General features: G+C 34.1%; 1 protein-coding gene across 2 annotated transcripts in view; it reads right to left on the reverse strand.

Moving 5' to 3' along the window:
- USP47 (ubiquitin specific peptidase 47) overlaps positions 1-27,842 on the reverse strand; it is a 125,229-nt gene that overhangs the window by 16,023 nt on the left and 81,364 nt on the right. For both annotated transcript variants that reach the window (XM_079930706.1, XM_079930705.1), the window contains exons 9-20: positions 20,003-20,098; positions 19,765-19,917; positions 17,219-17,386; positions 15,140-15,271; positions 14,620-14,696; positions 13,975-14,030; positions 11,826-11,938; positions 10,705-10,809; positions 8,041-8,248; positions 5,701-5,816; positions 3,559-3,678; positions 1,086-1,863 (exon numbers count right to left, since the gene is read on the reverse strand). In XM_079930706.1, coding sequence (XP_079786832.1) covers positions 1,086-1,863; positions 3,559-3,678; positions 5,701-5,816; positions 8,041-8,248; positions 10,705-10,809; positions 11,826-11,938; positions 13,975-14,030; positions 14,620-14,696; positions 15,140-15,271; positions 17,219-17,386; positions 19,765-19,917; positions 20,003-20,098 — 2,122 coding nt within the window. The remainder of the gene's footprint in view (positions 1-1,085; positions 1,864-3,558; positions 3,679-5,700; positions 5,817-8,040; positions 8,249-10,704; positions 10,810-11,825; positions 11,939-13,974; positions 14,031-14,619; positions 14,697-15,139; positions 15,272-17,218; positions 17,387-19,764; positions 19,918-20,002; positions 20,099-27,842) is intronic.

The following is a 27,842-nucleotide window of genomic DNA, read 5'->3' on the forward strand; positions in this document are numbered from 1 at the left end:
TGGATTGATGAAGAGTGGGCCTCTCTTCCAAAGTAATAGGAGCAAATGCATTCAGTTAGAAGCCTTAACCTCTAGTAATGGTTCCACTATTTACTAGATATGTATGTATTTTTGGGAAAGTCATTCACCCTCTATGAGTTTCAGTTTTCTTATCAGTCAAATGAGGATATCATTGTTTGCTTTATTAATTTCAGAAAAGCTTCAAGTGAGAACAAAAAAGTGTTTTGAAAACTAAAATATAAAAATATAATGGGTAATATTAATATTTGCCTTTCAGACTAATGCAAAGTATTTAGGTTTTCAGCTATTTCCCTTTTATACTTGAAGAAAGATTTTGTATCTTGAACCTGCTTGTCCTGCTAATTCTCTGGCTGGTTTTAGTCTTATATTTTATTTATTCTTTTATTATTTTAAATCTCACCAATGTTGATATGTTTTTGTTGTTTGTCCAAATGCCCAAACTGACAGATCTCTTCCATCCTTCTGAGATTATGTAATTCAGAATTTCTAGTTTATATCTTGCCTGAAGCTTCCTTCAAAGAAACTTAAAAAAAAAAAAAAACCAAAAGAAGGCCCTTTCCTTTCCCTGACTTTTCCGGTTGTGTACTTTTCATGGGGTGTAGGAAGGGTGCAGTTTGGATTAGGTGATGGAGGAAAGGGAAGGAATGCACAAATTAAAAATTTTTCTAGGCACTGAATATAAAATTTTCTAAAGTGTCTGGCCTTTTTTTGGTATATTATTTACTATTTAAACTAATTCTTTTTTTTTTTTTTACTTAGTACTGTTATCATACTTCTTTCCTTTTAAAAAATTTTTTAATTCTTTTCCTTTTTTTTTAAATCATCTCACAAAAGTTGTGACATCATTACCATCACAGGCATAATGCACAGGTCTAAGGACACCGTTTACTATAACTGCATCAAAACTGAAAGCAAAGGAGAGAGAGGATAATCTTATAACCCAGGAAGCTACAGGTAATCTTAGGACAAAGCATCTCTTAGCTGATTCTTAACTAAAAATTTAAATAAACTGATAAAAAAAATTAAGGTTGTTTCAAGGAGCCTTTTTCTTTTTAAGTACATACATTTATGTCCTTCCCCAGAACTTTCATCTGCAGCATAGGGTTCTGCTTTGAAATACATGTACTGTATTTCTCCCCTACTCTTGCCACTCTCATCATATTCACTGTCCGTTCCGGAGTCTTCTTCTGCTGTATCCCATGTCTCCTTTTTCCCTTCATTCGCTTTAGTTCTTCTACTACTCGTGATGCTATGAGAGTCAAGTCCATTAGCCAAAGGGATTTGAGCATTATCTGCATTGCACAAAGTATCACTGCTATGACTTGAGCTAAGAATATCACTGTCCACTGAACTTGTACTCCTGTCATTATTCACATCTGAATCTGATCGTTCTTCAGACTGAAAATTTTCAGGATCGGAAGTCTGAATATGCTGTTCAAGTTCTCTATTATCCACTGAGGCTGAAGAGTCCCTCTCATTGAGAGGTGATTCAATGTTTTCAAAGTCACTTGTCTCAGTACTTTTGCTGCTGTCCCCATTATCTCCCTCCTGCTGCTGTTGCAGTGACAAGCTTTTGAGTTTTTCAGTGCTTTCTTCTAGAATAGCTTCCACAGACTTTAGACCCCCTGCAGGTCCTTTGACTCTTTCACAGTCATCATCCACATTACCAGAGTCACCCCCAGCTTTCTGGTATGCTGTCCTTTTGGAATAAGATCCTGGAGATTGTTCAGGTAACAAAACAAATAATCTGATTGTATTTGCATGCCGATCCAGGAGTTTCCATAAATGAGAGTCTGTAAAGGCCATCTGGTAATCCAAAGTCTCAGAACTTTCAACAAACACCTGAACAGTAAGTCAAAGAGTTATATTACATCATTAATTTTGGTGACATTCTCATTCATTATAAGAATAATATCGCATCAGTATAAGACAGTGCACAATAAATTATAAAAGTTGAGATGATAATGTTTCTAAAGGACATGCCCATTGTTTTTGGAGACTAAATAAAATAAATATTATGTTCATATGTCTTTGTAATTAGCCATAAAACTGCTAAACAAATATCTTGTTTATCGGAAAATGTATGAAAACATCTTGGGAATGCAACACCAAAATCCAGGTTATATAAAAAATTTAATGGACAAATGACTTGATTCTAGAGCAAATTAATTGCAAGGAAACAAACATGTAAGGAAATCTTTAGATTAAAATAAACTTGAGAGATATTATGGACTTTATTTAGATCCTGATTTGAACAAACAAATCTTACTGAAAAAAATTTTTTTAAAGATAATCAGGGAAATTTGAATATTGACTAGGTATTGGTTGATATTAAGGCATTTCTGTTAGTTTTTTAGGTATAATAATGTAATTGTGGTTATGTTTTTAAAAAGAGTTCTCATCTTTTAGAAATATAAATTCATATTGCTTGTAGATGAAATGATATGATGCTGGGAATGTTTTTCAAATAATCTGGGGGAAGTAGTTAGTTAAATATACATGAACAAAACTTGATAATTATAGAAGCTGGGTGATACGTACATAAGGGTTCATTACACTATTCATGCACTTCTGCATATGTTTGAAATTTTCCACAATAAATTAAAAAAATGAAATGCATATACATAAATCAGGCAATTATGAGTAGTATTTTGAATTTTGCATAAAAAGATTATTATTCAATAAATGTTATAAATCAGGACTATCAGCTAACTATTTAAAGAAAAAAATAAAGTTAGATCCCTCCCACTCCTTACCCTAAAACAGTATTAGGGTGGATTGGCGATTTTAATGTTACACACAAACACCACACAGAAGTACTGGAAGAAACTAGGGGTGAATAAAAATTACACATCAGAATTAATAAAATACTAAAAAAAAAAAAAACAAAGAGGCTAAATATGATAAAAGACCAAACTGCCCTAAGATGAATGAGACTGGAAATGGTGATAAATAAGAAAGACAGCAAATGAGGAAAATTTGATACAATTTATCCAGAGTAAACCAAAGGCATTAGGAATAAAAACATAGGAAAAATGATAAATGATGGAACACATAATGATATCAAGAGATAAAACAAAGAGATCAACATGAACTTTCTCTTTTCTTACAGAGATAAATGAGTAGGAAAAGGGAATAATGTGGGGTGAATCCAAGATAGTAATTTCTCCACACTAGGCATGCTTCAGACTTTCACCATGAAGTACTGCTTTATGGGAGAAGCTCAAGAATGAACAAAATTCAGAGAACATAATCATTGTGACCAGAACTAGTCATGAAGGCTCCACCAAAGAAGGAGGACTAATCTTGGGCTTGAAACAAACTGTAGTAAGAGGGGGAAACACTCCAGGAGGGGCGGTGCATGAACAAGGTAAAGACGAGAGCCAGCAAGACTGACTGAGAAGACAGAGAAGCAAGATGTGACCTGACTACAAAAGGAAGGTAATTATTGGGAGGATGTGAGAACCCAAAAAGTAAATTTCAGACAGATGGTGAGTGGCAGCATAGAAAATAGTCATGAAAAAATAAAAGACATACCTTGTTACTTCTAAAAAACCCTTCAGCTTTCAGGGTTTTACTGGGCACAGTGAGAAGACGCAAATCATTGTAGCAGCGTTCCAGCACTATTCTCATTGTTTCAGCAGGTAAATAGATGGCCTATAATGAAAGTAATTTAATTAAAAAGTGCTCTTTCAAGAATAATTCTGCTTGACTTGGAAATATGGGAAAATGAGACACTGCTGAGTTCTTCTTAAAAATAGCAGAAAGAAAATTAAGAGAAAAATAATCTTAGTAGAGGTTTACAAATTTTTAAAGAATCTATGGGAAAAATTATTAGTCCCATCCATTAATTATGATGTAAATTAGGAAAACAGAGTATCACTTATAAATGTATGCTCTGAAACTATTTTAAAAGTAACAATTTTTCACTGAAAGTTCTATTTCTCCCAAACTCATGAAGTAAACGAGGTGATTTGATTCCAAAGAAACTGAGTAACTGACTTTGAGAACTGATGTCAAACCAACACCTGTTTAACTTCTTGACTCTGGATGAGTTCTTCTGTATTCTGTGAATAGTTGTTAATAGTTTTTTTACTAAATCAATTTTCTTCTGTGTAAAATGAGATTAAATTAGTAGGTAAATTTTAAAGTTTTCTAAAATTCCATGTCCTAAATTTTTGGTGTTATTTTATAAATTTCTCATGAAATGAGCAGATAAAAATAATTTATATTTTATAAAACATGATTTGTTTTACAGCTAATGATAACTAATTCTCAGGCATCCTTGTTATACTTTAAACACTATATTTCTTGGCATCCTGTTTTCTCACTGTCTTTATTCTTAGACACATTTTTCCCCAACAAAATTATCAGCTTCTTCAGGGAAGGAAATGCATGTGTTTCTTTTGTACTACCTCAGTGCTCATATTCTAGATTAAACTGTAATACAGAGCAGTTACACTAATGCTGTCTTTTTATAAGTAATTTAATCATAAACTATGACTTCACAGTATGATTTGTTTCCTCCAATTATTACTTTGGCAAATTGTTGGAAGTCATTTTTTTCAAACATAAAAATAATTAAAAACGAACTTCTATATAATACTTTACAATTTTTTTCCCAAAAAAAGAGCATTTATTTGTTTTGTTCATGTTCACAACAACCCTGTTAAAATAGGCATTAAAAAACCCCAGATGAGATAAAAGACAATACTACCATAAAATGAATGAATGGAAACTGGAAGTTCCTTGACTTGCGATTTCTGAACAATTTCGACCACACCAAGGGAATCTTAACCTGGGGTTAATTTTGCCTATGTTTGTGTGCTCAATGTTCTATAGTGTACAAGACCCCTGAAAGGATAATAACCATTTCTCTAGAGTGGAATAGTTTTTTTGTCTAAGGAAATGTGAATGTTTCGTCATCGTATTTTTCCAGTTCAAAAATTCTGAATGAGCCTATGCTATTTACCACTAACTCACATAATGTGGCTAATATTTGATTCATCACCTTTCTCTTCTACTTCTATTCATCTATCACTGTCTTTCTGGTTACCCAAGAGTGAAACTCCTTAGGTCTTCTGTGCTCCTGCCTTGCTCCAATGTTTACCAATCACAAGTGCTGCCAATTCTATTTATATATTCATTCTTACAATCGCCACTTCTCTCATTTCTGGTCATAACGCCTTCATCTGAATTATTTCAACAACCTCCTCATCTATGTTCCTGAGTCCTCCCTCAGTCCACTGGGAACACTAGTCTAGTGTTGCCAGAATTACCACGCTATAGCAGAGCTCTTATCATACCACTGCTGTACTTAGAAAAATAACCAACCTACTTCCTACTGTTTACGTTAAACAGGGCCCAAACTTTTGAGTTTACATTTAAAAACCCTCCATGAGATAAAGTGAACTTGTTTTCCAGGCAGGTACTTTACAATGATCCAGCCAAGCACACATACCATTGCTATGTGCACTTGCTTCACACTCCTTACCTCCACGCTTAAGTCAATCTGTTTCTTCCATATGCAGCATCGTTCTCTCCTAACCACAGTTGTCTCCTAGCTATAAATACTGGCTCCTTGAGGTAAATATTGGTTCCTACATCTTGTAACTATCACATAGTGCTTTGTACACAGCAGGTACTTAAAAATATTCATTGACCAATTTTAAAACTTACCTTTGAAATAAGCTGTTTGAACTCTGTAACTGTTTGATTTAAGTAAGCTCGAACAGTGATAGGAGCAGCTACAGATTCTGCCTTTAGATCAACAACATGAACCTTCACCATCACTTCTGTCCCATTGGAAAAACATAAAAACCCAATTGGAGGTTATTTTTTAAAAGGTATTTCACATGAGCAATGCATTCTAAATGTGTTTCTAATAGATGGCAAAGAAAATATTTTTCTAATTATCAAGATGGTAGATGTATATGTTATACATGTTAAAACTTTCACAATTTATCACATTACAAATATATATAAAGAAATAAAAAATGAAGCTAATAAAAAAGTTCTTATAGATCTCTTTAAAAAATGACAAAAGTCAAAATGTGACTTTTAAAAATAATTGCTTTGTTTCCTTATAAAACATTAACACCACTGCCAAATTTATCAAGCATATTAAAAGTACATACCCAAAGTTCCAAAATACAGACCAAAACCACAACACTAAATAAATGTAAATAACTAGAGAATGCACAACAAATACTAAAGGGGACATAGCAGCCCTACTTGCTTTTGACAACCTTCATTAAACAATTCAAGACCTTGTTCATAATCAAAGACGACTTCTCCTCAAAATAATATTCTCTATATCCTATGGAAATTTCAGCAGAAACCCTTTGGATTACATGTTTGTTTTCTGACTTAAATTCTTCATGTTACAATTTATTTACTTATTATTTTATTTTATTTTATTTATTTGGCTGCATTGGGTCTTCGCTGCTGCTCGCGGGCTTTTCTGTAGTTGTGGTGAGCAGGGGCTACTCTTTGTTGCTGTGCGTGGGCTTCTCATTGCAGTGGCTTCTCTTGTTGCGGAGTATGGGCTCTAGGCATGCAGGCTTCAGTAGATGCAGCATGCGGGCTCAGTACTTGTGGCCTGCGGGCTCTAGAGCACAGGCTCAGTAGTTGTGGCACATGGGCTTAGTTGCTCCATGGCACGTGGGATCTTCCTGCACCAGGGATCAAACCTGTGTCCCCTGCACTGGCAGGCAGATTCTTAACCACTGTGCCATCAGGGAAGTCCCCATGTTACAATTTAAAGCCATCTTCTCCTCTCCTATTTTCAGGAGATCATTATATAACTTAACTTTTAGTCACCAGAAAAATAAATGATCTTCAAACATTGGATTTAGTAGATAGTTATTCTCCAGCTTAACTGTTTTAATCTCTTATATGTAGTATATGTCAATACTCCATTTTCCCCCAAATGTTACTAATCTAAATCTGAATAAATATTCTGCTAAAGTCTTGATTATTAATGAATAAAGGAGATTACTTCACAAGGTTTACAATCCACAATGACATTTAGAATTCTCTTTTTAAAAAGTGGGTTTTTTGCTGACCCATGTTATATTTTTATCATAGTTTTTACAGTCTAGTTCAAAAATAATCTGCAGACACTTCCTTGGTGGTGCAGAGGTTAAGAATCCGCCTGCCACTGCAGGGGACATGGGTTCAATCCCTGGTCCAGGAAGATCCCACATGCCGCAGAGCAACTAAGCCTGTGCGCCACAACTGAGCCTGCGCTCTAGAGCCCACAAGCCACAACTACTGAGCCCGCGTGCCACAACTACTGAAGCTCACATACCTAGAGGCTGTGTTCTGCAACAAGGGAAGCCACTGCCATGAGAAGCCCACGCAACGCAATGATGAGTAGCCCCCACTTGCCACAACTAGAGAAAGCCTGCGCGTAGCAACGAAGACCCAACGCAGGCAAAAAACAAAAAAAACAAAAAATCTGCAAGAAAATGCTCCAAAGGGACTCTTTACAGAGAGAGCGGAGTCTGACTAAAGGAGCTCTTGAAAGAATACCACACTTAATCTACTTTGGAAAGAAGAGCCTTCATAAAAAGGAGGTGTATAAGATCCACAGAAGAACAGAATTTGAGTTATGAAACCATAACCATAATAAGGTCTTCAAGGAGACCCTGAAAAAGAGACTCTACTTCTGAGACTTTATGGGAATATACCAGGGTCTTCTCTATAAAAAGAGAGAGGCTGGGGCAGGCGCAGAGGTAGGGAGGGAGGACGATTTAGTACTGGAGAAGAAAAAAAAATCCCACTGAAGACTATAAGCCAGTAGTTTTGTTGTTTGTTTCTTAAATTTTGTGTATAGCTTTTTGGAAAGTAATCTAGAACTTAATTCCAGGTTTGTTGCTGACTACTTCCCAACCTATCAGAATTATTCTACATTTTAAGAACATGTAAAAAATTTAAAAATAATTTCTACAAACAAAAACTTTCTTATGAATATTCTAAGTCCTTTACAACTCAGAATACCATGAAATTCCTTACCTCCGGGTTTGTAAGACTGGAAAACCTGATCGGGTCTTCTTGTCTCCAACAGCAGATCAAACATGTATGTTGACTTGACTCCACCCAGTAAAAGTCCCATTGGTGTATCTTCTTCTCCTTCATATGATCGTTCAAGATAATCATGAAACTCATCATATTTAACAAGACGACAGCAATCCATAGGTATCACCTCTTCTAAATCCATCATCTAAAAGAATATAACATCCGAGGAAAAAGAAAAAGAAATATATAATATTGATATTTTAGTCTGATGTGTAACTGTACTAACAATAGGTCCTAACAAACAATAAAATCCATATATTTATGATGTGCATCAAAGCTCAAAGGCACGACTTAAAGGGTATTTTAAAATAACCATAGTTCATTATCCCTCAAATTATACGACCTATGCACTAACATATTTTAAAGACTTTTTTGTTTTTACAGAAGTTAACATTCTAAACTTTAGATGTACTCAAAATTAATGCACTGTAAGCTATTGCTTTATAACCAGTCAGCTGGAAACATGAGGGGAAAACAACCAACTAGAACATGCATCTTTTGTTATCTTAATATAATTTGGAGAAAAACTGGTAATTAACGTATCTAGTAACGATCTCCCTAAGCAAGGGAGGATAGCATGCCTTGTAGAGACACCACAAAGGTCATAGCTTCTGTCTCCCAAGTGCTACCCGACTCCTCTCTGAACCATCCCTTTCAATCTTAGCCTCCGGAACACCAACAAATTGGGCACAGGAATTTCTGTCAAAAATTTTCCCTCTAGTACATGTCACTAGTAGATGGCATACCTTGGAATGCAACATCATTTTAAGTGGGAGTTGAACCTCCTGGAGAAACATAGTAGGATTGCTTAGAAGTATTCAATACTCATCTGAGGTTTGTGATTACAACTTCAAAGAAAGCATTACTGTAAGCCTTGGTATGTCCCCATTGCCCTCTACTCCTCCATCCCTCACTTCCCACAAATGGAGCTTTATTTTTCTTATATAAGATCGATTTATTTCTCTTTTCTATTTCACTCTTTACATTTGTGAAATTAAACTTTCTATTTTTTAAGACAAGATTTTTTCTTCCTACATTAAAAACTGATGGAATATAAACTACCCTTAGTGCTATCACTGATTGACCTTACTGTGTAAAACTGTTTAAAGACATTTTCTCCATTTTAGTTTAATTTGGTTTCACTATTGTTTTGCTTGCAGTCCACCATTATGTTTAACGGATTTTTACTTTAATCAGGTGAACCCAGAGCCATTCATCCATTTTATTATTTGTTCATTCATTTATTCATTCACATACCCATCCAATTTTTTTTTTCCCCCTCCAATTTTGACTCTCCTGTTTACCAGGCAAAAGTAGTGGAAATGCAACTGTGAACAAAACCAGAATACTCTTCACCCTTGTAAGTGCTTACGGTTTAGTGAGGGACATTAATTAATTAAAATAGTCACACAAATGTAAATTTTCAGTACTGATAAAGTGCTATGAAAGACCAGGTACACAATACAAGTTCTCAAACTGTGTGTGTCTAAAAACCACTTGAGGTACCTGTTTAAAATGCATAATCCCAGGTGCCAAAACATAAGTTCAGATTCATTTGCAGGAATTTGTTTTTTAATAGGAATGTGATTCTGGTGCAGGTTGTGCTGGATCACACTTTGAGAAACAATGCCAGCTATCTTGTGAATTATTTTTACTTCTTTCATTGGTTCTACATATAATTATAAATGAAATGACGTAGTATGCAATTTTTTCTCTAGGTAATGACTGTTTAACTTTAGTCAAATGATGTTAATGTTTACATGGAAAGGGCAAAAAATTCTTTCAAGTATAACAGATGACATTTAGAATAATCCGGTTAAAGAATGCTTCTTTTTCTATTTGCCTTTCAAAACCCACTTATAAATTTGCATTATTCTTAGAATAAAATGCAAACTTCTATTCTTACACAGCCTTTAATTTCATTTTATGTGCCTCTATTCTCAATCAAGATGATCTAAACACAATGCACCTTTTTTCAGCTTCTTAATCATGTACTTCCTCACCTCAGTTTTTACACATGCTGTTACCTCTACTTAAAGTACTCTTCCCCAACTTCTTGCACAGCTGTCTCCTCATGGTTTAAGTCTCAGATTAAATAACCTTAATATACTATTGAATTACTTTATGGCATCTAATAAGATATTTGAAAACTGTGGTGTTTAAATATTTTTTGTCTGTTTTTTTCCCCAGTGGGATTGTAAACTCCAAGAAGGCAGTGAGCCTGTTTTGCTCACTCTGGTACCTCTAACACCTCATGTGGTCTTGTTCACTCAAGTTCTCTAATGCATCATATAGCAGACACTCAATAAATATCTGCTAAATGAATATAAAGAATAAATAAATATTTTTGTTTCTAATTCTATTTCTGAGTTTTAGAAAGCTTTAACTGGCTTTCGGAGTGAGAAAGTTCTCAAAAGCAACGGACCACATTCCAGAGAAAAGGTGTAAACTATACTCTTTAAGAGACATAGGATTTAAGTGGGCTATCAAAGCTACTGCAAGTGCTTATATTACTACTGACTATAATAAAAACTTGGGAAAATGTTAATGCTGTTACGTAAAATATCAATAATTAAATGCCAACAGTGCAATTAAACATACCTTATAAGCCATTTCTACTGCTTCCTTTAATGTCTTATCCTTATGAACCTCCAATTTATTTTCCATCATCACTTGTTTCACAGGATGCAAACAGAATAATTTTATCTAGAAAATGTAAAATATCATCATTAACTCAACAGGTCATAAATCGAACTTACTTCTTTTGTAGACAGTATTCTTTCCTAATAGTCAAAAATATTATAATTAAAAAAAAACATAATTGGGATCATTCTCCGTCTATCTCACTTAATAATTGATACTGTCTCATGTTATAAAAAAATTCAAAATCATTAATTTTAACAACTGTATGTTTCTTTATAAGCATGTATCACAATTTATGTAATCACTCTCCTACTGATATATATTCAAGTTGTTTCCAATTTTTCTGTAACTTGGAAAATACTGTGGAGAATGTCCTTGTGGTCAAAATTTTTACCACATCTGTCACTATCTCATTAGGTAATATTTTCTTAAGAGAATTATATAAAAGAATATGAATTTGCTTAAGGCTCTTGATAAATCCTACTCAAATTCTAGGAAGAAAGGTTTTATCAATTTATACTTGTAGCAGAATGTTACAATGTTCATCTCACTGTAACCTCAGCAGCACTGAGCATTATCACTATGTTACTGGTTTTTTGTTTTTTTTTAATAAATTTATTTTTGGCTGCATTGGGTCTTTGCTGCTGCATGCAGGCTTCTCACTGCGGTGGCCTCTCCTGCTGCAGAGCACAGGCCCTAGGCACACGGGTCCCAGCAGCTGCGGCACATGGGCTCAGCAGTTGTGGCTCACCGGCTCCAGAGCACAGGCGCAGCAGCCATGGTGCATGGGCCCAGCTGCTCCGTGGCATGTGGGATCTTCCCGGACCAGGGATCGAACCCACATCCCCTGCATTGGCAGGCAGACCCCCAACCACTGCGCCACCAGGGAAGCCCATGTTACTGGTTTTTTATGCATAAAATGAAATCATTTTACCTCAGTAATATAGTTGGTTATACTGTTTAATGATCATGATGGCATAACTATCTACAGAATCAACCCAATGAGTCAGTGATGAGAACTGCAGTTAAGCAAAGTTCAATAGCACTTTTTAATTAAAAGTAAAATTAGGAAATCTAACCTTGCATGTATTGCGCTCAATTTCTCGTTGCCGCTTTTCTTGTTCTTCCAATTCTCTCTCTCTCTGCACCAAATTTTTAATATGTTCTGGATATTCATCTACTTCTAGAAATTCTATTAATAGTAAAAACAGGGTAAAACAGTGCCACTGAGACTGAACTTCCTTTATTTAATTTTGTTCTACTATGTTCCCAGAGTATACACTTCTACTATAGCTGTTATCAAAATATATCCCAATTACATCAATCTTTCAACTTGGAACATGAGCTTCTTCCAGACAAGGGTGAAGAGGCAGTTGATAATGACACATGGTTAGGTCTCAAAAAAGCCATATCTTTATCTGTATACCTCTTGGCTCCAGACAACTCTGGTATGTAAATTAAGATTTCTAGAATGAAAAAGCCTCCCTTAAACTTGAAAATAAAAGCACTTCTGATTTCAAATAGTGCTATCACCATCAAATTGTATAACCCTGGGCAAGTTTACTTCTCCAGACCTTGGTTTCTTCAGCTTATTAACAGCACCTTACCACATAGAGTTATTACCTGGGATATAAGGAAATGTAATAAATACTGTTGATGCTCTACTACTACAAATGGTATTTATTTGTTTATTATTATTCACTAATATGATTCTCTTTGTTCTCAAAGTAGTCTTTTAGCTGCCTTCTAATCAAAGAACTTCATATGTAACTCAAAGTATTCGAAGTGACAGTATGAGACTATAACACTGTTTAATAAAGCCAATGATTGTTAGGCATTAAACAGGGAGAACAATTTATATTTTAAAAAAATCATGCCTCTGTGGAAGGTAAAAATCCACTGTTTACAGAAATGAGCTCCAATTTAAAAAATATTCCATATCATACATACAGTGCCCCTTGGTGCTTCACCACAAAACTAGAGCTGTGGGGAGCGGATAAAAGAAAGCTGAGTTACTGCACTACATGAAATATCTGGAATGCTGGGTGTCACAGAGGATACACAAACTAGAAACCTCGCTCTGCCTCCAGGTAGCTATGACCTTGGACAAATTACTCTTTAGGGTATAGTTTCATTATGTGTAAAGTAGAATGAATACTTCTACTCTGAAATCTCTGTTCTGAAATGACTTATTATAATTTCCTTTTTTCTTTCCTATAATTACACAGTAAATTATTGAACAGCCTCTATATGACAGACCCTGTATTATATCATTGGTGAAAAGATAAATAAGTCCTAAGCCTTGCACCAACTGAATTCACAATCTGATGAGAGTTTACGAAAATGTAAACAAAAACATCAGACTGCTTAAAATAGATTTACTCATAGTATAGTAGTTTCTAAACAAAGGAAATATATTGAAATCAAAGACAATGATTATATTAATTGTGAAAAGAATATGAGCAAACACATCACCTGTGTATATATCGTATGCACACACACACACACACAAACACACACACATGCTTTATACACCTATGTGCAAATACTATCTCAGTCACGATCAGAGTTACCAAGAAAACACAGGAACTGTAATTTTTTAAAGTAGCAGTTATGAAAGGAAAAAAAAAAGGCAAATCCACATGCTTTGTATACAGGATTATTTTTAGGATTCCTAATAAAATTAAAATCTAATAAAGGATGCATACTCGACTCATAAAACTTTACTTGCTTTTTAAGCAAATAAGCAAAGATGTTTAACTCTAGTATGACACTAAATGCTTAAAATTTTATCTCATTTAATTTTTTATAATAATCCTATAAAATACTATAATTATTCCCATTTTACATGTGTGGAAAGTAAGACTTAGAAAAGTTAAATAACTTGTTCTGGGACATGCAGATGGTGAGTTATGGCTGCTACACAGATCTGGAGACTATCATCACTGCACCAAACTACATATAATACAATCTTACTGCAAATAAATATCCAACGTACGCAATGCAGAGTAAGTTTTGTCTCTTAGTGTATTAAAAAATAGTTCAACTTTTTTCCAAGTGCTTTTACCAGTTGGTATTATCTCATAACAGTCTTTATAATTAATTCTTCCACACATTAAAAAAATTTAATTGTCCTATCATTTAAAAGTAGTTATCTGGGTTTATAAAACTTGCAAAAAAACTGGTTTATAACACAGACTAAAATCAAGTAACTATATGTCAACATACTTGCATTTCTTGCTGGGTCCTTCAGTCTATATATCAGCATATATGCATTTGTGGAGCTAGTAAAATATAAAAAAGATTAATAGGGACAAAAAGTAGATTGTAAAGATTCCATTTCCTAGCATCAAATATTTATTTTAAATAGTAGTTTTTTTGTTGTTTCAAACAATTAGAAAATCATGTAGCTGTTCTTGTACAGGTTCAGATTTAAACGTTCTTGAAAAAAAGGAGACTACTTTGCTTTTACCGACATATTTATGAGAAAATCCTGTATCTTTTCTTGGTAACGTAGTAAAATCTTCAAAAAACCTTTGTCCTAGAATGAGTACTACAGGTAAGTCAGGAGTCAGCAATTTTTCTCTGGAAAAGGGCCAGATAGTAAAAGTCATAGGCTTTGTGAGCTATTCTGTGTGCTAAAACTACTTAACTCTGCTGTTGTGTGGGAAAAGATCAACATACAGTATTTAAACAAATGAGTATGATGGTGTTCCAATAAAACTTTATTTCCAAAAACTGAAGGCAGGCTGAATTTGGCCCATAGGCTATAGTTTGTTGACCCTTGGGTTAAACCTTTTTAGTGATAAAAAAATGTTGAAAAGCTGTAAATAATTCTAATTTATAAACAGAAAAACTTAGGAAGTTATTTACCTTGCAAAAGCACTGGAGTAATAGCCTCTGCTTCCTGAAGATCCACCATGTGTTTTCTTAATGTCCTCTTGTGTTATCTAAAAAGTTGTAACATTACTTACTTTTTTGGTAAGATCTATAACACCATTACCTTTATGTCAACATGTAACCCAAGTTTTAACCTCAGAGTTAAATGGACCACACAGATAACAGTTCACAAAATGTAATCATAATCAGTGGCTACTAATGGCCAATCTTTTCTAGTGCTCTTAAATAGACAGCCCATGTGAAGGCTCAGGGCAAGAAGAAAACTGGGAGTCTAGCTCTGCAAACACTTAGCAAGCCCAAAATAAAACAAAATAAAGAAACAAAGGAAATTTACTGAAAACAAAAACAAAAGAATGACATCTGGTATGTCTTAATGATTTGGTATGCTTCAACGGACAGACTGAGTCTCTCATTTTTAATAAACCCTGCTGTTGATGAGAAACATCCCTACTCCTGTCTTTCAGAATAATAATCTTAAAAAATCCCTCCTTACCCTGCTGACATGTTGATCATTGAAGCTGTACCACTGCTCATCACTGAATGACTTTATACAAGCATAGTAATGACCACCAGCAGCACTCCCTGAATGAACCATAACCGAGAAGAGCTCATAGATCAAAGAATTCTAAAGAAAAGAATAAAAGTAACTCAGCACAGAGGAAAAACACAAAACCCTAATTTGTATATTTCCTATTCTCTACTAAAACACAGGGAACTAACATGTTAGTTGTCCTCTGTATTTATGGCAAGTCAACTTTTCTCTAAGATCATTAAAATGGTAGTTCATCACATAATTTTTATATACCACAAGTTTCATTCAGTGTATTCCTTCACATTTTAATTATGCTATAACCTCTAGAACAATGTATAACTGAAATACAAATTTATATATTTATGTAAAAAGAAAATAACAGTCTGAAATTTTACAAAGAGGTGTTAAACATGAGACCGTTCTGATATGCACATCAAAATCAATAAATCCCAAATAACATTTTTAAAATTTCAAATAAGATTCCACTTCCTTTATAAAAGAGCTAAGGTATATAATTATTTTGAACATCTTCTAATTTATTTATGTAATATCTGTGATACAGTGATCTATTGATTTGATATCTCTCAGGTATGCAAAGCTGGTTCAACATTAGAAAATCAACCTATGTAAACCACGCTAAAGAAGAAAAGTTACATGATCTTACCAACTGAACCCAGAAACAACATTTGACAAAATCCAAACCCATTCATGATAAAGACTCTCAACAAACTAGGAAGAGAGGAACCTCCTCAAATTGATAAAGAACATCTATAAAAAATCTAGACCCAATATCATACTTAATGGCGAAAGACTGAATACTTTCCTCCTGAGATTGGGAATAAGGCAAGAGCGTCCTCTCTCACCACTCCTATTCAACACTGTATGGGAAATCCTATCCAGTGGAATAAGATAAGGAAAACAAAAAAAAAATATAGACATAATTGTCTATATAGAAAAACAGGTTGGGGGTTGGATTTAGCTCTTGAGCCACAGTTTTCCAATCCTTGTTTGAATGCAATGTTCTTTACACTAAGTTATAATGTATCCACTATATTATTCATCACAGCAATTCACACCTCATCTGTCTGCCCTGAAAGAAACAGATAATTTTAAAAGGTAAAGGGTAGTGGTAATGGTAGTGAGAATAATGGTCTTGATCTAAAAACAGATTTATGCAAGTGAAACTCCATTCTTAAATACTGCCTTAAAAAACCCCTATATTTAATACGGCTCTGTAAGACTTGAGCTAGTGATCAGTCTTCACACTGGTGATTCATTATTCACACCATGCTCAAGACATCTGATCTGTAATTCTCCCCTCAATAAAGCAAATTATACAAATTTGCTTTAGAATGGTTTGATAAAACCATTAAAGAAATGGTTTGATAAAGAACCATTTGATGGTTTGATAGAATGGTTTGATAAAACCATTAAAGAAATGGTTTGATAAAGAACCATTTGATAAAAAACCATTAAAGAAATGGTTTGCCAAAATCTTAAAAATCACTGACCTAGTAACAAAAAAATTCTATCCTAGATATTATCCAGTCTTGTAGTTTTCAAATGATAATCCATGGAATTGTATCATTTTTTGAAGTCCCTTAAGGGCTGTCATGGGGAGGGGAGGAAAACTGAGGGGTCCCCTACCTAAAAAAGATTAGTTCTCTTATTGTTTCAGGAAAGGTCCCATAGCCAGAATTTTTTAAATTAACAGATCTAGTCTAATGCCTTCGTTTTGCGATATGAGAAAACTCTGATATAAGATTTAGAGGCTTGCTGCTACTTTAAAGGCAAAATGAAGTGGTTTCCCCACTACTAGTACCCTTTCCACACCACCACTCAGCTTGCTTCAGCGGTATAGTTCAGCCTCTCAGAAATTAATGCTCCCACCTGTAAGTAGTTTTTTTCTAAAGTTTAATTATGACCACATATATGCATAAAAATAATAGCAATTAAATTTCTTTTAAAGATAATTATATAGCAGCTCAGAGATTACCTTACTCTCTCTTTCAACTAAAAACCACAAATTACAAAAAGTACCTTTTCAAGCCCAGGTTTTGGAATCTTTTCAGTTCCACTATTGCTTTCAAGGCAGATCCCTTCATCAACACCATCATCATTGGAGAAATCATTGCTCATTTGATCACTGTGACAACTGCCTTCATTTTCTGCTCCACTGTCAGTGCAACTTTCAGTCTGAGGAGATTTCTTAATAAAACATAATTATCTTACAATTATAAGCTAAATAAAGGGAAAATATAAACCTTTCAATCTATATGCTGCTTTTCCACATAATTTATGATGCTATTGTTAATAAAAATACTTATTCTACTTTAAGCAAATTTATTTTCTCTTAAAAAGTGAGACCTTAAATAAAATTAAACAAAAGTGTATTTTAAAAGCATTTCTATTAACAACCTTAAAATTCTAATACAACAAATTAGTGTTTCAGAATTCTATTAAACCCCATTTATGTTTACAGCTGCAAAGTAACTATATAAAATTATCATTTCTTTCATCAAAACCATAAAAGCAGAGAACTTATGCTCCAAAATGAGCTTCTGTTGTTCTCAAATCCCAAAAGAATATCATCTCCTTTCTTGAACAAAAAGGTCAATTCAGTTTATCACTATGCTAGGTATTACAGACAATTAGAAAGAAAAACAAGACACTGTATCTATCCTCAAGAACTTTATATTCCAGTTAAAGGAGGTGGAAATGTAACAACAGTAAATAATACTTTTCCATGCTTTTATGATTTTTAAATCCCTTTCAGACAAATTTAAAGAATTCTTCCTAGAAATCCTCAAACAACTCTTTCCTCCCTTTTCCTTTAATATTTTATTTTATTTTAAAAACTTATTTATTTATTTTTGGCTGTGTTGGGTCTTCATTGCTGCGCGCAGGCTTTCTCTAGTTGCGGCGAGCGGGGTCTACTTTTCGTTGAGGTGCGCAGGCTTCTCTCTTGTTGCAGAGCATGGGCTCTAGGTGTGCAGGCTTCAGTAGTTGTGGCACGTGGGCTCAGTAGTAGTGGCACACAGGCTTAGTTGCTCCGTGGCATGTGGGAGCAATCTTCCCGGATCAGGGCTTGAACCTGTGTCCCCTGCATTGGCAGGCAGATTCTTAACCACTGTGCCACCAGGGAAGCCCCTCCTTTAATATTTTAGATACAGAGTTTGAAAATTCTTCTCTAAGATGTAGGCACTTGATATGTTTAAGGCATTGCCTATAAGTTCTTGAATTAACCAAGCAATATGTAGTAAGTACCAACTTCTTGCCAAGAATTTTGTTGTAAGAACTGCACCTAACATACAGTCTTCATCCCTCAAGAAAGTTTGGTTCAAGGAAAAATGGAGGTGAAAACCAACTTGAGAATTCTACACAAAGTCCAAAGAGATCATCCCTGAAACTCCTTTTAACTAAGCCAGAACATCTTCTCTTCTTCCAAGAAATGGACCTAAAACTTCCTAAAAGTTCTGGTCAAACTTTGTATCTCAGTTTTCTTCCCTTGGAAAAGACTTCCCTTTGTAAGAAATACATTAGGAATATACAGAATACCCATCTAATACTCATCTCTGAGTAGGAATCTCCCTTGAAAGTTTGGTATACTTTGGACAGACTTCCTAGCTTAAGCACAGGTGTTTGAGATATTATTTCAAATTAAACCTTTCAGAGAATGTTACCTGGTCACAGGTACCATTCAATGAACATTTACTTTAAGGCAATCTCATCTTATAGAAGCTATGAAAAGCAATTATCATCCTTACTTTACAGACAAGGAAAGTGAGACTCAGAAAACATTTGCCATTTAGTACTTAAGAGCATAAATAAAACTTGAGAATGTTTAAAATTATTTTTAAGCCTCTGGGAAAAGGTATTTTTAACTATTGTGATGAATTCCAATCAGAAAAAAATACTTCATGGCAGTTTTGAGAATGAGAAAGATTTATCTCTGTAACAACTATGTTAAGTCATTGTAAATATTCCCAATAATTAAATCAGAAGAGTTTCCAAGAGAACAGAGTGGGACATTATGAATCTTTTACTGGATAAGGATAGAGGAACCAGATAATTGGGGGAGGTCAATGAGCGGAAGAAATTAATGAGCTTTATGTGTGCCCTCAAAGTTCCATTCTCAAACTATATTTAAATAGTTTTAAATTTTTTATTTTAGAAGTTTTAATTTAAAAATAAAACTAATTAAAAAAGAAACACAGAAAAATACCTTTATTACCTAGCTTTCTAACCTAGCCAATTTAAGAGCTGGTAAACCTTAAGGGAGAATAACCCAGAAACCTTAATGCTTGAAAAAGACACTAAGACAAAACAAGAAATTAAGGCCATACTACCCAGTTTGCTCGTTCATTCAATATATCTGTTCTGTGTTTATCATGTGCCAGAAACACAAGTGCAGCCCATCTCTAGACTGGTATGTTTCAATAACTAAGAAAGTTATGAAACGTAAGATTATCACACAAATTAAAGAAATAATTCCAGAATTTAATATCCTTTTTGTCATTTCAAAGAATATCACAAGTTACTCTGATCAAAGAAGAATATCTGAAGTATAATTTGTAAGTATTCACCTCATCTTCAACATCAATAAATGTACTCATGTCTAGTTCCTCGGGAAATGTCATCCGATCATTCAATTTAATCCTGTGCATGGTTGTATAATCAAAATCAAATCTTTTCAGTTGTAAGGTCAGCAGATAAGGGAAATGCAAAAACCGAAGACCCTAAAAAAAAAAGTGTGGGGGGGAATCTATTGAATATTGAATATTATCTCAGATAATTAAGTATTAATTTCTAAATGGCATCTACCTTTCGTGCATCACACTTCTTCTTACAACGTTCACAAAAATATTGATTTGGGCCATCCAGGATCTCTGGCTGAATAAATGCATGCAATGCTTCCTCCTAGTTAGAAAAAAAAAAAATTGTTTTATAATTATTGTAAAGTATTATAATGTTAACGACAAAGCCCTGAATATAAAAACACTGCAATTACCAAAATACTTATATGTAGAACAGCAAGAAAATTAGGAATTCAAAATGCAAAAAGGCGGAAAAAAAGTATCAACAGCAAAATGATGTTATCATTATAAACACTTAGCAAAAAATTACTTTATTTCATTCTGTATGAGCTCTACATTTCCTAGTGTTGCACATCAGTTAGTCATTTCTACCTAATTTTCATAGACTTTATGTTGTGATTTTTGGTTAAATAATCTAATAGAAATCCTCAGTCTTTAGATTAAAAAGTAATTCCATACTTCTTAGAAAAGCAGTTGCATGTGTCATGGCATCCTTCTTGTAAAAGGAGACAATTTTAAACTGCACATTTAACAACCTAGCACACTGAAGAATTTACACTATTTGTACATTAAAAAATCTAATAATTATCCTTAACCCCTACATTTAGGGTCAGTCAGTAAGCTACCACTGCACTAATTATAAAGACTGAAAACCACTGTGCAACCTTCTCACTGCTTGTCAGCTACTGCTCCATTTGAAAACGTATGAGAGATGCTGGATTGTTCACCTAGTGGAACCATGTAGCTCTCTTTTCTCCATACAGCTTTAAGACAGAAGAAACCAGTATGAATATTGTTGAAGAATCAGTAGGCATAAAATTTTTATTGTAATTTTTCATCATTGATTTTTCACAATTAAAAAATTTTAGTTGATACAACATACAAGATTGGATTGCACAATTTCATTTGATGTCATCTCTTTTCCTCAGACATGGTCTAAGTAGAACTACCGACAATATTTATTACATATAAAGAAGAAGAATTGGAATCATTAAGACAAAGTATCTTCAAAAAATTTTTGATATAGAACAAGTTGTTCCTCAAAAGATAAGGGAGCTTGATCTAGCAAAATGGACTTAGTTGTAAAACAGCTAGCAAAGCATACAAAAACTACTATCCACATATTGCTTTGTATAGCTTATTTTGGAATAAGATAAAAAATATGAAAAAATATACAAAATGCTTCTAACTTCATCCATCTCCTATTTGGTCCTCAGAACACAAGAAGAACCAATGGGGTAGGGAGGGGGACCAAGTAGCTGGCTTTTCTCCACATAATCAAGTGTTTTACAGGAGGTCATAGGAAAGGACACATTTAGAAAACGATTTTTTGGGGATTTTTTCCCATATTTTTAAGTACGAAAAAGGCAAATTCTTTAAAAACATGAGAGGTAAAAGCTTTAAGAGCAATCACATCTATAGCTTAACACAGACTGATACCAAATCAGCTGAGCTTTCCGAATGGATTACTGAAATGTTAAAACACTCAATATCTTCAAAAAGCAGGGGGAGGGTAAAGGGAGAGTGAGAACATTATGTAACTCAAATTCTACTTTACTAAACTAAGCTATATGTACGTATTGATCTCTGGCTTATAGTTCACAGCCAGAGTTATCTATTTTTTTTTCTTCTTCTTCTTTTAAACCCGGAGAAAAGTTTAAAGAAAATCCCCTTAAACGTTTTACTTAGACACACCAACTTTTAACATTTTGCTACCTTGCTTTATCATTCTCCCACCCACACGCACATTATGTGTTTTTCCGAACCACTTGAGAGTAGGTTCATACATGCTTTTCCTCTTAATACTTCAATGTGACTTTTTAAGAAAAAACATATTCTTACATAAACAGAAGAGTTATCAAACTCAGGAAAATTTAATATTGGTAAAGTACTTGTGTCAGTTTATATTCCAATTCTGTCAATTATCCTAATAATGTCCTTTATAGTATTTCTCCCCATCCAGTACAGAATCAAATCCAGGAAAACAGACTGCATTTGGCTGTCTGCCTCTTCAGATTCATTTTGTCGGGTACAGTTTCAAAGCCTTTCTTTCATAACATTAACAATTTTGAAGAGGCCAGTTATTTTATAAAAATGTTCTGCAATTTGGGTTTGTCTGATGTTCCTTAGATTCAGGTTATGCATTCCTTACTAGACTAATGTAAGTAAGTAATGATGTGTTCTTCTAAGGGTATCACAGTCAAAGGGCAAGATGTCCCTAACATCCTTACTGGTGATATTAACTTCAATCACGTGGTCAAGGTGTTGCCCAGTTTTTTCACTATGTGGTTATTATTTTTTTCCTCTTGTGGCTAATAAGCAATTTGTAAGGAGACACTTGGAGACCATACAAAACTACTATGCTTTAAAGAACTTTCCACCTTAGTTTAGCATCCACTATTGGATTCTTGTTTAAACCAAATTTTAATATAATGTTTGTTTTATAAGCCAACCTGAAAATCTTTTGCCTTTAATAGGCAATTTAAGCCCATCCATATTTAATATGACTGATGTTTTGTTTCATCTCAGTCACTATTGTATATTTTAATTACTCTATTAAGTAATATTTACTGTGTTTCTTTTTCTACATGGTGTTTTTGCTATTTTTTACATTTTCTTTTGGTATTTAGGAAGGTTAGTAATTTTTTTCTAGTGCATTTATATGTACTTTTGTTAGTGCCCTTAATCCTTCCTTTTCCTTACTTAAGCTTTTAGTGTCTGGTCGGCCGATTTTAAATGATAGCCTTGGTCTCCCACCTATTTAAGTCTATGATCTCATTCTACTTTCCCTTCTCACTCTCTTCCTTTTTTAAGAATGGTATTCTCTGTACGTTGTTTAACATGTAACATTTCATACTTTCTTTTTTCCATGTCCCCACCCTTGTTTTATTTAGTCCTTAATTCTACAATTTAGTATATTAAATGCTCACGGTCCTTTTGCTGAAGCTTCCCCAGTGGTCTCTTGGGTGGATGGAGATCATCCTCCAACAATCTCCTCAAGAAGGCTTATGGATACAATGGTCTATGAGTTCTTCAATATTCAAAAGTTGGTTTTCTATTGCCATAATAATTGAAGAAGAACTTGGCTGGATAGCAAATCCTTGGCCTGTACTTTTTCTTGATTTTCTTGAAATTGCCATTCTATTGCCATGATTTGCATGTTGCTCTTCAAAAGTATGATGCCAGCCCCATTTGTCTTTCAAGTTTAGCAGTTTACTAAAATATGTCTCAGTTGATCATTCCAGGTCCATTTTTCTAGGTACAGTGGTGCGTCCTTCAAAAGGTAGATTTAAATTTCCCCTATTTCCAGAAAGTGTTCCTGGATTATAGTTTATAAGTTTTGTTCTACTGAGTTATTTTTATTCTTCACAGATTCCAATTATGTTGGACCTCCTTTGCCAGCCTTTCCTTTCCATCACTTGCTCTGAGATCCTAATTTTTACTTCTTTATCTCATTTTCATTCTATGTTCTTCCTTAGATTTTCATTCCATTCTATTTTCTCTTGAGCATTTTATAATTAATTCTTCATTTCTAATGTAGTCTTGTCTTTTTTTAAATTTCCTTCCTGAGTTTGATCAGCTTGCATTGCATTTCTTGTTTGCTTGGTTTTTTCTTTAATCCATTTCTCTCCTTAAATTTTTGGATACCAAGTTCTGTTCTGCTTGCTTGAGAATACTTAACTTAGTCTAGAGTACTGTGTTACAGTATGCTACTTTGTGGTTATTTTTCTAAGGTTTTGAGGTTGTGTGTGTATAGATTTTCATCAGCTGAAATGATTTAATACATATTTTCTGTTTTCTTCCAACACTGCTGCTGTGTAAGTTTGATTTTTCCCTTACTCATTTTGTGGACAGCGTTCTTTAGTTTGTGAGTACCTTCTGTCAACTTAGTGAAGTGTAATTTCTTGAATGGGTAATGGGGGAAAAGAGGTTGGTGTCTTCTTTCATTTTGCAGAACACTTTATTTTTCTTCTTCTTCTTGTTTTCTCCTCACTGCTAGGACTCAGTGGCATCACCCCTTCTCTGTTTATCTCCTTCTCTAGAAGCAAAATTCCTCTAAGGCTGCCACTTCCTAAGTTACTACACGCTCTAAAACTCCTTCCTGGTAGCTGGTACTATAAACTACCAAGTCCCAGTCTGTGTTCACTATTTTGGCACATACTGTTGTACTTTCTCTTTTTGAGGGTGATTCTGTCTTCATTTTGTTTAAGTCTTCCAGTGCCCTCTCTTCTGTTTCATAGTCTCTAAAGCATCCCACTTCATACTCTCCACATATACAGACTTGCAGCAGTAGTGGAAGCTCCACTGGCACTTGATAATTTTGCTACTTTCAGGTAATCTGAAGTTCATGTCATTGTCTCCTAGCAATCCAGAAAGTATGGGTTAGTTGGGTTTCATTTGTGTTCCTTCTAGCCTATGGTTTTGGGAGGATGTGTGGAGATATGGAGATTGAGGTAGCCACCATTTTCCTTTAGATTTAGAAAACAGTTAAAGCTATGTTAATAATTTTCTTTAGCTTCTTATTCATTTTTTTAAAAGTTGACCCCAGAATAATTATAAATAAAATTATTCAGTCATAAAAATTAGCTTCAATTCATCTATTCATTCAACAATTATGTAAATTATGGGCTAATGTGGTTATATACATTTGTCTTCACTTAATGTGATGTACAAGATAACTAAAAATCATGCCAAACTATATTTTAGATAACAAAAAAATAAGTTATGGATCATAAAAATGGAAAATATAATAAACATTATGCCATTATTAATACACACAAAAAAACTATACTGCTTACCATGAGCTGTCCTCTTGAGTATGTTATTCTTGTGTCATGTTTCCAAACTAGCTTTGGGTTGACTGTGATTGTTTTTCATCATTCCAGAGTGAAGATAATAGTTTTGTTTTCTAGAGCTTACACCTCCTTATATATTATACAAAGTGTAATTATGCAGAGTTTTTTAGACCCTGATCTCCAGCGTTCAGAATAGAACATAGAGAAGTCTTACATCCTTAGTTCTCTGAGTAAGAAATACAGAAAATCTAGGTACAGTGCAATCAAAAGATAGAACCAAGGAATGGTATATAAATCCTCTCACTTATTTTTACTCTTAACTTATATATATAATTCTTTCTCCATCATTCAACATCTACTTCGGCTTGAATGAAGAAATGGTTGCTAAAATATAATACTTTACTTTTCAGACTGAACTATGGAAGATAAATTAAAACCACTACTGATAACTATTTTCTAACTGATTTCGACTTAGCAATTCTGTGCTATTGAAATACAGTTACATGTCTTCCTTACAGAGAGTCAACTATCTTTCCCAGAACATATAGTTTTCTCTTTTAAACTAGGAAAAGAACTCTACTTTTACTTAAGCCATCTACTTTTAATTGCAATTGTTGTGATAACTGATGATTCACATACAATTATAAGAAATAATACAGAGCCTCCTGTACACTTTGCCATTCTCCATTTGATAACATTTTGCAAAACTATAGTATAATATCACAATCAGGATACTGACATTGATATAACCCACCAATCTTATTCCAATTTTCTCAGTTTCAGTGTACTCATTTGTCTGTCTATGTGTGTGTAGTAAGTTCTTTACAATTTTATTACCTGTATAGGCTTATATATCCACCACCATAGTCAAGAGACTGAACAGTTCCTACACCACAAGGATCCCTCATGTTGTCCTTTTATAGTAACCACCTACCCATCCTTCCCCTGGTGCCAACTAATCTACAAGCTCTGGCAATAATTAATCCATCTCCCAGTTCTAAAATTTTGTTTTATCAAGAATGTTATATAAATGGAACCATATGTAACCTTTTGAGATTGGTTTTTGTCACTCTGCATAATTCCCTGGAGATTCATTCAAGTTTCTGTGTGTATCGGTAGTTTGTCCCTTTTTATTGTTAAGTAGTATTCTATGGTTTGTTTGTACCACAGTGTGTTAAACCATTTACTTGTTGAAGGACATCTGGGTTGATTCCAGTTACAGAATATTAAAAATAAAGACATTATGAATACTTGATAAGTTTTTGTTTCTCTGGGATAAATAACCAAGAGTACAATTGCTGGAGGTTATGATAATTTCATATTTAGTTTTATGAGAAACTGCCTGTAACTTTTCACATTCCCACCAAAAACATGAGTGATCCAGTTCCTCCACACTGTTGTCAGCTTTTTGTGCTGCCATTATTTTTTATTTTAGCCATTCTGTTGGTAGAGAGTGTTATCTTCATTATGGTTTGAATTTGCATTTCCCTAGTGATGTTGAACATCTGTTCCTGTATTTATTTGATATCTGCATATCCTCTTACATGAAATGTTGTTTATGTCTTTTGCCAACTGTCTAAATGGACTGTTATCATTTTTTACTATTGTGTTTTGAGACGTCTTTATGTATTCTAGATACTAGTCCTTTGTCAGATATGGGGTTTCCAAATATGTTCTCCCAGTCTGTAGCTTCTCTTACCTTCATCACATGGGCTTTCAAAGAACAAGTGTTTTAAAATTTTGTTGAGATACAACTTGTCAATTTTTCCCTTTGTGGATTGCACTTTTTGGTATCAAGTCTAAGAATTCACTGCTTAACCCTTTTTCTAGAGGATTTTTTCCTGTGTTTTATTTCTAAAAGTTTGCAACTTTACATTTTTTTTAAGTCTATGATCCATTTTGAGTTAATTTTTTTACAAGCTGTAAGGTTTAAGTAAAGGTTCATTTTTGTATATATGAATTCCCAATGGTTTTAACATCATTTGTTTAAAAGACCATCCTTGCTGAATTGAACTGCACTGTGCAATTCTAAAAAAAATCAGCTGGGCATGTTTATATGGATCTAGTTCTGGGTTTTCTATTATGTTCCACTGATCTATTTGTCTATTCCTCCAATACCATACAGTCCTGATTACTGTAGCTATATAATAAGTCTTGAGATCAAGGAGACTGATTTCTCCTACTTTATTCTTTTTCCAAAATTCTCTTAGCTATTCTAGCTATTTTTTTTAGAATGAGCTTGAAAAATCTTCTCAGATTTTGAAAGGAATTTCATTAAAATTATACAATTTGGGGGAGAATCTACATCTTTACCATGTGAATATTCCAATCAATGAGGACAGTATGTCTCTCCCTTTACTTAAATATTCTTTTCAGAATTTATAGTTTCCAGCACATAAGTCCAGTACATATTTTGTTAGGTTTATACCTAAGGCTTTTTTTGCCCCACAACTATAAATGGTATTGTATTTTTAATTTCACTTTCCACATTTCATTGCTAGTATTTTTGAAATACAATTGATTTTTGTATGTTTATCTTATATCCTGCTACCTATTAAACTCACTTATTAGTTCTAGGGTTTTGTTTTGGTAAATGTCTTCATGTTTTCTATACAAAATATTATGTTGTTTAAAAAAGGTGGGGGAGCAGGTAAGAGTGGTTCAGGATGGCGGAATAGAAGGACGTGTGCTCACTCCCTCTTGCGAGAGCACTGGAATCACAAATAACTGCTGGACACTCATCGACAGGAAGATACTGGAACTCACAAAAAAAGATACCCCACAACCAAAGACAAAGGAGAAGCCGCAATGAGACGGTAGGAAGGGCGCAATCACAATAAAATCATATCTCATAACCACGGGTGAGTGACTCACAAACTAGAGAACAATTATACCACAGAAGTCCACCCACTGGAATGAAGGTTCTGAGCCCCACATCAGGCATCCCAACCTAGGGGTCTGGCAATGGGAGGAGGACTTCCCAGAGAATAAGACTTTGAAGGCTAGTGGGATTTGACTGCAGGACTTTGACAAAACTGGGGGAAACAGACT

This window comes from Stenella coeruleoalba (assembly GCF_951394435.1).
Source record: "Stenella coeruleoalba genome assembly, chromosome: 8".
Taxonomy (NCBI): domain Eukaryota; kingdom Metazoa; phylum Chordata; class Mammalia; order Artiodactyla; family Delphinidae; genus Stenella; species Stenella coeruleoalba.